This window comes from Branchiostoma floridae, chromosome 19, assembly GCF_000003815.2.
Source record: "Branchiostoma floridae strain S238N-H82 chromosome 19, Bfl_VNyyK, whole genome shotgun sequence".
In the NCBI taxonomy this organism is placed as follows: domain Eukaryota; kingdom Metazoa; phylum Chordata; class Leptocardii; order Amphioxiformes; family Branchiostomatidae; genus Branchiostoma; species Branchiostoma floridae.
The window spans coordinates 6,297,407-6,307,744 of record NC_049997.1 but is presented as its reverse complement, the minus strand read 5'-3'; the positions used below and the strand labels follow the sequence as shown (position 1 = coordinate 6,307,744).

General features: G+C 41.1%; 1 protein-coding gene across 1 annotated transcript; it reads right to left on the bottom strand.

Annotated features, from left to right (window-relative positions):
• Nucleotides 1-4,116: 4,116 nt before the first annotated feature.
• LOC118407130 (ninjurin-1-like) lies at nt 4,117-8,369 on the bottom strand. Its single transcript, XM_035807549.1, has 4 exons — nt 8,286-8,369; nt 5,802-5,999; nt 4,842-4,987; nt 4,117-4,521 (listed from the first exon to the last, which is right to left on the bottom strand). The coding sequence occupies exons 1-4, from the start codon at nt 8,367-8,369 to the stop codon at nt 4,350-4,352; spliced, it is 600 nt and encodes a 199-aa protein (XP_035663442.1). The 3' UTR covers nt 4,117-4,349.
• Between the last annotated feature and the right edge of the window lie 1,969 nt (nt 8,370-10,338).

Here is a 10,338-nt window from a genome sequence, read left to right as displayed (position 1 = left end):
TGGGATGTTTTCTTAAGCTGGGTGGAGGTATGGTCCCCAGTGCCATAGTTACCGGGACTGTTGACATACTCTCTAGCCAGAGGTCAGGCTATAGCTTTTTTTACATCTTCTAAAGCGTTTATATCGTACGTTCTATCTTTTCCAGACTCTCCTCTTTGATAGCAGGAAACGTTGAAGAACTGACAGGAGGAAAAACTAAAAAAAAGTACCCCAAAAGAAGTCAGAAATTAAGTCAGAAATGAAGCCCGATCTTAACCTCTGCTTGGGGAGTCTGTTGACGTAACGTACTCTCTAGCCAGAGGTCACGTTATAGCTTTCTTCTAAAGCGTTTTATCACACTCTCTACTCTTTCCAGACTTTTCTCTTTAGCTGTGAAATAAATTGAAAAACCGACAGAATAGAAAACATAAAAAATGGTCCCAAAAAGACGTCAGAAACATGCCGGAGCCTAACCTCTGGAGAGTCTGTTGACGTAACGTTTAATCCAGTATTTGTTCTACAGTTTAGCGTACAGGAGAAGCATTATACTGTCATGAATAGAGTGTTTTTGAGGACAACGTCCGCATGATAAGTCTATTCGTCTTTTTCTACCCCCACGACACTGTTCTAGGGTATATTTGCCTTCCTACTTTCCGATTCTTTCTCTTTTTCTATGTTACTAAAAACAGTCGGTTACCATGCGAAAATATGACGTCCGTTCATTAGTTTTAATTGTCAGTTTAATTGTCTGCCATAATTTCGCTGCGGCTCCAAAAGTTGAAGACTCCTTTCTATGTCTTTTCTAGATTTCTTGAAGCGTACCGTAAATTTCAATTTTCAATTGCCTTTTTTTATATCACAATTTTGTATTACTACCATTTACATATTATTCACAATATGCAGTTCAAATATCATTCTATGAAATAACACTTGTAGCGTAAATGTGGTATATATCAGAGAATATGACATAGTCCGATATAGCATGAAAATGTGTCTATTGTTTAAAAAAGCCGTGGGTTCAGCTGATCTTTTGTGTCTGTCATAATTAATCTTTGGTCTAATCCGCTGATGGCTGTACGTAAATATGGGTCAAAAGGTTGCATTTATTATTAATAAACAACTTGCGTCATAGCAATAGATCAGACAATACCCTATTGTAATGTCAAAGAAACTACATACCAGTGGGTCTCAGAATTAAATACCCTGATTTGAGTGAAGGTGTTGGATTCGTGTTACAAAAATGTCGTCACAATTGATACAAAAATGTCGTTACAATTTTCCGAAAGGTATGCTCATATAACAGTCATTGGAAAATCTGGTAGAACGCTTATTTAGGTCCCAACAAATTAAGTTTTTTTTTCTCTCAAAGTTTCAATTAATCTAGTTTATAGACAGAAAATAATTCTATAAGGTTGTAATGCAGTCAGGAAATTTCTAGATCAGGTAGCACAAACTTCCCTTTAGGTCGTTGGAATGAAAAGTCAAAAGATAAAGAAACTTACCTACAGCGGAAATATCCTCATTGAGTGACCGTCTTCCCCGCTCTTGTCTGGAAAGCACCAATGTTGTATCTTGTCAACATCCGTTGCACTGTGAAAAGTGCGGACATACATGTACAAACGCGCCTCTTGTTGATGACCTGGCCTCAAGTCCCTCGGAAAAAGCGTTAAGCACCACTCATCTGGTGGTACAGCGCTCTTCACCACACTTGTCAGGCGACTGGCTGTTACACGAGGGTTGGGAGCACCGTGCGTTATACAGGCTATCCTCTGGGCGAAAGATATTATCACAAAAATTCCCTCACAGGACGCACAAACTATGGTGGTATTGTACCATCAAAATGTACACGTAAGACGACAGCATTCAGGATACGTCTTGAACAGATAGAGCAGTCTCTTGGCGAAGAAAGTCCTTCAGAAAACGTAGTACAAAGAACGTCAAGAATCACTCGAACGGTGGTGCACCGCTCTCAACATGCACTTGTCTGACGACAAATTCCTTTATGACATGTTGACGGTCCGTTTTGTAACGACTGACCTCAGTGCTCGAGCACCTGGCTATAGGGCCATGTCAAGGGATCAAACAAACACGCTATATTGCGCCTAACAAACAATGGAGGTCCTCTGATCACGCTATAGAAACATGGGAGGGGCTCCTCGGTCAACAAGAGTCGTTTGTACCCCAAAACACCGTGACGTAGCGCAAACAATGTCGTCGACAGGGCCTGAAAAGATCAGGCCATCAAAAACACTTTGCTCTGTTTTCTGACCCAACAAACTCCCCTGTTCACGAGTGGTGCGGTCTTTGTTGCTGTTTGACGTGGCGTGATATTGGCCGATTGAACTTTGTTTAAGGGGTGGTTAGGACATGTTGTGGTGACAAGTGAGAAACAAGGTTGCCGAAAGGGGTTGATGGCGTGCTGATTGCTTCGTTACGGTTTGCCAACCGTGGCGTTCGGTGTTGAGTGACAGGGTGTAGTGACTCCCTAGCTCGAAAAAGTCCCAGGATTGCGCCATTGAGCAATATTAGCCATTGGCAGGGTTTGATTTTTCACGTTTTGTGTTTCGCTCTCTTCAAATCAAATCTTGTGTTATATTCCAATTATCACAGAAATCTTGGTCACAATATATTAATACCGTAGCTTAAAGTGGGGTCTTATTGAACTTTGGGAACCGGTGTGGCACTGCGGGGTTCGAAAGATTACTCAACGGATTTCAGAGATGAAGAACGAATTTTCTTACGTTTTGCGTATTTTGTTGTCTTCTATCTAAGTCATATACTTTTTACGTTTTACGCAATAAGTAGATTATAAAAAAAAAATCGGCGGAAATGATACAACAGTGTCGCATCGGTGCCCCAGGTGCAGTGAGATACCATATTTAGCGATCGCCATCTAGTGTAAAGGAAGCTTGAACACGCCAACATCTTGAGCGGTGACGTTTCATGCCATGAGAAATTAGGCGTGAGAAGGTACAAATCCCCGTGCTAAACAACATTACCATAACTCAATCCAATTAAATGCTCCAATGCCAACTAATGGTTGTTCTTGTTTGTTGTCCGGCAAGTCGATGACGTCATTACGGTTTAAGCTATCAGAAGTAGCGCGTCGTGGCCAAATCGGTACCAATCTCCGTAGGGCCACATCGTCTTAATTTTATGGATGACGCCCTCTGGACACCCCAAAACTAATAAGCGCGTGCGAAACAAATCCAGCAAAAAACTGCTGCTAAACCACAGAACTATACATCCAGACCATTATCTTCTTTCCCAGGTTTGGTTTGTCTTACGTTCACCTCCACTAATACTGTAAGAGACAATGGTCGCCATTTCAATCATATTCATATTGCCATTCCTACTTAAAGAAAGAACAAGGGCCTCCGGCCATGTACCGCTTTACCCCGGAGCGAAGATCCTCTGGCAAGCATGACATTCTGATTTGACAGGTATGCTATTCTGTAACATGTGGCCACTGTTTTAGAACAGGTGGAAATCAACACGCGCGCGGATTTCATCGATGTTTTAGTCAGTGTGGCCTAAACAGTTTTATCAGGCTTGTAGATCACTGGATAACAGAGATCCGTGTACACAATTAAAGAGTTGGGAAGCCAGCTGACGTTTCGGTCACCGTCAACTTACTCAGGGTAACGTGTTAATACTGACTGTCGTGCTTCGCAATGCCGATAGGTGTCGCTACTACAGTGTGAAGGATAACGTGAACTCCGATTTCCTGCACGACTTTACGAAAATACCGTTTATATGTTGGAAATTACAGTTTGAATTATATCCAGAATTACTTCTACTGACACAGATGAACTGCCAAGTTAAGATTGAAAGTTCTTTGTAATTTCAAATGATTTCTTTATAATCTGCAGATCATGTTTAGGTTTAATGACATGTAGCGTTATGGTTTTCATGATGTAGCTTAAATTAATTCAAATGAATGAATAATTTCCTTTTTTATTAATGTTTGTCTCTCATTATGTACATTACGTTTCATCACTATTTAGTTTCTGACGGGGAGCCATGAAAAATGGCATACGCTTCTATGTCCCCCCTGAATGTTTTCCTTGCACTCTGTATCATCATTTGTTTTTAATTGTTGAATATGTGCTGAAATACATCAAATCAATCAAATCGAGATTTCTTTCAATTTATTCCGTCTGAGCGTCACAAGTAAGACAGACATAGGCAGCGGCGAGGAGTCGGTCGGTAGCGGAAACAGCTGAAATGAATTTGGTTCTTCCAAACTGAGCATGAGACGTTCCAAATTGAATTCTATTCTTCGAAACTAATTCTATTTCTCGAATAGAACAGACTTCTATTCCCCGGATAGAACAGACCTCTTCTCGCCCGATAGAACAGGCGTCTCTTTATTCCGTCGGAGCGTCACAAGTAGGACAAACACAGGCAGCGGCAACAGGGGGAGGCCTAGGAGTGTGCAGCCGTGCGAGATGCTGCGACTGTTCCACCATGACGAAGGCCGAAATGAAGACGTTGAGGATGGTGACGATCATCACCAACCCTGTAGCCCAGTTGTTGGCCCTGTGAGGATGACACAAACAACGCGATTTTTGAAATCATTTACGTACTATTTGTGTAATATACGATAGTGACTATCGAATGATACAAGAAAATGCAATAGCAAAAAGGGCACAAGGAAAATAAAGTATAAAAAGCCAACATTTGACAAATAAGTCATAGTAAACAATTATCAACATATGAAAAACACGTAACGTTATTTAAACCTCTCACTACAGACTGGAAATTAGTTTCTGTTTTCTCATTACTTAGCTTGTATGCATGGCAGACAGAGGGGAAATCTAAGAAAAGAGGTATTTCCAGATATCACGAATGATACCCACATCTCTGCGTGTTTATGATGCTCCGGGTCCTCGATACTGTATCGGGACTTGATGAACAGCAGGATTCCCACCAGCACCTGGACAATAATGGAGCACACCAGCAGGAACATGACAAACTCGAACAGGAAAACTCGTCCATTTCTGCCCTGAAAAAATAAAGAGTCAAACCTGTCCTTAGTGACCTCTCAAACGACCCACCAAAATCAATGATGGTAGGTAGCTCAGCGTTGAGGTTGAATGAAATGGATTTGGTGCTTCGTAAATCATGCGACGTTCCGAAATGAATTCTATTTGTCAAAACGAATTCTATTCTTGGAATAGAATAGAGACTTCTATTCTCCAGATAGAACAAGACTTCTATTCTCCGGATAGAACCGACTTCTATTCTCCGGATAGAACAGAATTCTATTCTCCGGATAGAACAGACTTCTATTCTCCGGATAGAACAGATTTCTATTCTCCGGATAGAACAGACTTCTATTCTCCGGATAGAACAGACTTCTACTCTCCGGATAGAACAAACTTCTATTCTCCGGATAGAACAGACTTCTATTCTCCGGATAGAACAGACTTCTATTCTCCGGATAGAACAGACTTCTACTCTCCAGATAGAACAGACTTCTATTCTCCGGATAGAACAGACTTCTACTCGCCGGATAGAACAGATTTCTATTCTCCGGATAGAACAGACTTCTATTCTCCGGATAGAACAGACTTCTATTCTCCGGATAGAACAGACTTCTATTCTCCGGATAGAACAGACTTCTATTCTCCGGATAGAACAGACTTCTACTCGCCGGATAGAACAGATTTCTATTCTCCGAATAGAACAGACTTCTATTCTCCGGATAGAACAGACTTCTATTCTCCGGATAGAACAGACTTCTACTCGCCGGATAGAACAGATTTCTATTCTCCGAATAGAACAGACATTTATTCTACGACTAACACTCTACAGACCTCGTAAAGGACCAGTTTGAGTTGAGCGGCGTTGGCCGTCATAAGCGCCATGTCCATGAAGCCTTGCGCCATTGTCTTCTTTTGTGTGAAGTTGTTCTTGTCCAGGCCGCTCCTGGTGACGCTCGGACCCTTCATCATCGCCCTCAGGTTATGGAATCTCCTTTTCTTCCCCTGATGCTGATGTTGTTCGGGAATCAACTGTAAATGAAGACAACATGTAAAAGAGGTATTCTTTGTTTTATCATGGCCGGGCAGTATGACTTATACCTAATCTCCCATACAAATAACCATATCTACATAGTACGGACCATTTGGACATGTGGCGTCTTTTTAGTGCATGAGCGTTTTCCACTTGCCTTGATCAAAACGCGTTAACGAGTCCTGTCTATTGAAACCGACATTTCCTCCTCAAAACGGTTCTTCCAGTTAAACCACTCAGACCAATCTATACTGTAGCTTCTAATCTTGATAGTTACCTGAACGTACCCAAGACATCTGACCCCAAGTTCCTAACCTATACATCTTAACTTATAAAGTGTTCTACTCAAGAACGTTTGTGTTTAGGCTTAACCTTTCCTTTGACGGTATACGTTAACCATTTGAGTTCATTATGTGTATTCTATGAGAAGTGTAAATGTATGTACGTGTTGGCACCCAATATCACCTAAGCTGCCTGGGTTTCCATGTATTGCATTGTGTGCAATCTCAATAAATTAAATCCAATCCAATTAAATTAAATTAAATTAGATTAAATTACGAGTAAGTTAGATTACGAATACAATATTTCACCCATACCTGTGTGTAATAATTAAATTTTGACTACCAGAGACAGAGTCTATAGAGTGGTCACTATAGACAAACTTGACTGTCTTTTCCATAACTTTGGCAAATTGACAACGCATCTGGGAAGATTTGCATGTGCGTACTGCGATAGAACGTTTGTTGATGTTTGCAAAAAACGACATGGTTCCTTCAGTTATTATACTCTTCAACGTTTGTAAGAACGTTACTATCATATGGCCAGAGGACGTCGACCAATCAGAATGCGGCACGTAAGTGGTGAATAAGTATAACCCCCCGGATCCAATCAGAAGGAAGGATACATTGGTCTCGTTCTCAGGGCATTGCCAACCACTAGTGAGTGAAGGTTTTTACAACCCTGGGTACGAGAGCCAACATGGCGCCGCGGTTCAAACTCGGCGGACGCGTAGTCGGTAGTTCATTCTGTAGTCATAGGAACCGACCATAACCTATGGCACCATGTACCCCTCGGGACGGGTCATTAACCCTTAATTAACTGTCTGCTTTCAAAGTGTCACTAGTTGTGAAATCATGTGCAAGGAATTAGTTGTTCAACAACACACTAAAACGTGTTACAGACGCCAGCAGTTCGACCGTGCCCTCCTGTGGTGTGATGCCGCGCCTTCACTTGGTATGATGCGTAGGTGGTACTCTCCAAGCAGAGGTTAGGCTCCGGCTGTTTGTTTTTTTAACGTTTTTTTAGTCGTTTTGATCGGGCTTTCTATTTTGTCATTTTTCTTGAAGTACGCCAGTCAAACGTTAGGTTATGACACAGCAAGATAAAATAAAAATAAAAAGGTTCCGATAAAAACGACTAAACAAAACGTTAAAAAAACAGCCGGAGCCTAACCTCTGCTTGGAGAGTACGTAGGTGGTAGGTGAGCCTTTTGTTCTCAGTTCCCAGAAAGGTGACGCCATTTTTCAGTGTGTAGGACTACCATATTTACACATAACTGATTTCTGAATTCTCATGTTTCAACTCATTGAAGTGTTGTTTTTTTTTAAACAAATCTATTTATTTATCTCAAAACCGGTGGGTAGCCCCTACAACTTTTGAAAGTTGATTTCCAAGAAGTCCCACCATATATGTAAACAAGGCAAACAACGTGTTACATTCAGTCAAAGTTAAGACACAAGTGGACATTAGTTTGGACTATAATAACGTCTAAACCAGAGAGGAACAAGCCACTAACAACAACTACGTTCACAGTACCTACCCACATGTCAAAGTTCTGTGTCACAGCACTGTCACTAATATTGATTTTTATGACATTGCTTGTCTCTGTATCCCTGAGCTCTTAGAGTCAAATGTAATGAAATATATCGTCAAGAATTTCAACAACTTCTAAGTATAATAAGTAGGCGACGTCTGTGTCACGTTTCCACACACACTCAAACGCCCGCGCACACAAACACACACACACACACACACACACAAACACACACATGCACAAACACACACACACACACAGACATACACACACACACACACACACACACACACACACACACACACACACAAACACACACATGCACAAACACACACACACACACAGACATACACACACACACACACACACACACACACACACACACATACATACACAAACACACACATTTATGTATATGTATAGAGAGAGATAGAAAGACAGGGGAAAAGAGAGATACAACAATCACACCCACCAGTTCAGCCTGCACGTCCTGGCCTTCTTGTTTTTCTGTCCGCTCCTTCGTAGGTTCCTTCTCAGAGGTGTTGGTGTCGGGCATTCTGAGACGAGTTCAGATCAATATTTTCTGTACGAAATAGCCCAATTGACTCTCTGGATGTGTCAAAGTTCCCAGCTTAGCCCCCCTGTGTTTCCAAGTGAAGCTTGTAGATCGTTACAAGCAGCACTGCTACGGGTGAAGCTCGGGACTTGTTTTGCCACTTTGTGACACCGATCTTTTGTCTAGTTACACTCACAAGCACGTGAAACGAATACGTAGAATTCAGAATTGATTTCGCCGAATGAAGCTGCGGTTAGTGATGTCAAATGTTACAGGTACTGTAGAACAGATAACCATTTGTAGTAACTAAGTCCTAAATTCAATTCATTTTATTTTACCAGCAGATATCACAAATGTTTTTCAGGTGCTCCGCGATATACAGATATCAAACAAGTACTTTTTAAAAAGCTGGCATTTTGCCAATGTTTGCGTGTGTGAACGTTTTTGTTTTAGTTATTAGAATGCCATATAAATAGAACAGAGTAACTAAACCTGATATTGGCGCATGGAGAGATTCACATATGTGCCTGAACTGCAGCAGATCTAGACGCCACCTGTTAAAATTTGAGTGAACTGCAGCAAATTTCACTACACATTGCCTGTTTTTGAGTGAGCTCTGTTGCGGGGCATTTTTAAGTTTTTTTTTTAATTTTTATTTCTATTCGGCAAAAAAACGAAGCGGCGAATCCGTTAACCAAAGAAATAAATTGGTGTGGCCAAATGGATGTAAAAATTAGTATTTTAATGGATGTAAAAAAGGAAAAAAAAGTTGAAAAAAATCTACCTCCCCGGATTCGAACCGGGTGCATTGGTTTAAAATGCGTAAACTTTACCACTGCGCTAGTGCGAACATGTCGAAGAAATACCTGTTTTAACAGGTATACAAATGTTTAGCATGGATTGAACAGGTCCGTTCATCTCAACATCACAACATCACAACGGCGACTACACTGGCCAGAAGGCATTTTGCGACTGCAAGTCGCAAAATGCAAAAAGATATAAAAGAACACTCAACACATACCTTATAGCAAATAATTGAACTCATTTTGTATACATGCAGTTAAACTGACGTAGTTTTCAGAGAATGACAATAAGAAAAATGAAGAAACAATGTCGAAAGGGAGCATTTTACTAACCGAATCCATGCTCATTTGAAGTTAAAACATAGACTACACCTGCTTTCCTTGGAGCATTTCTATTCAATAATGTTGTGCTCGCCGAGCAGACGATAATTAAATTTGTCCTAATAAAAATATGAATTGATCGTTAAAGTATTAGCACCACAAATCTTCTTATTGTTGTAGTATGAAAAGAGAGAAGAACACATTAGATGCAGCCATTAGCGATTGTAACACATAGTGCCTTATTAGTTCCCTTTCCATTTAGCATAGTTTAAAATCATTGCATAAGTTTAGATTGACCATAAGACCACGTGTGGTCCTTTTGTGCATTTAGCCCACGGCCGGGCATGAATATGCAATAAAGATTATCATCATTGTTGTTAGTATGGCCACAGGAAGGGGCAGTAACAGTAACAGCAGTATTGAATAGAACTGAATGAATGAATGGTTTTATTTTATCAACATGATCAGGCCAAAAGTATATAGCAGCCACAGGCTGAATTGCATACTTTTACAGTTAAAATGTTTGGCTTAGGCACATCACGGCTTTACATTTAAACGCACTGATGACGAGATTTGTATTCTTAAAATCAACAACAATACTATCTTAAAACAGATAGGTTTAAATCAAATAAGTTCGATAAGTCATGCTCCTTCCTGTTTCAGTGACGGCAGATCCCCGGTGGCTCAGAACAATCCTTGGCCAGCTAAACTCCTGATTAGGGCTGGGTATCGGTACAGCGTACCGGTGTGACAGCGATCTCGCCCCCCCAGCGATCTCGCCCCCCCGGGGGGCGATCTCCCTTCCGTTTCCCCCCCCCTATACCGTTTTCACCCCCCCCCCCCCC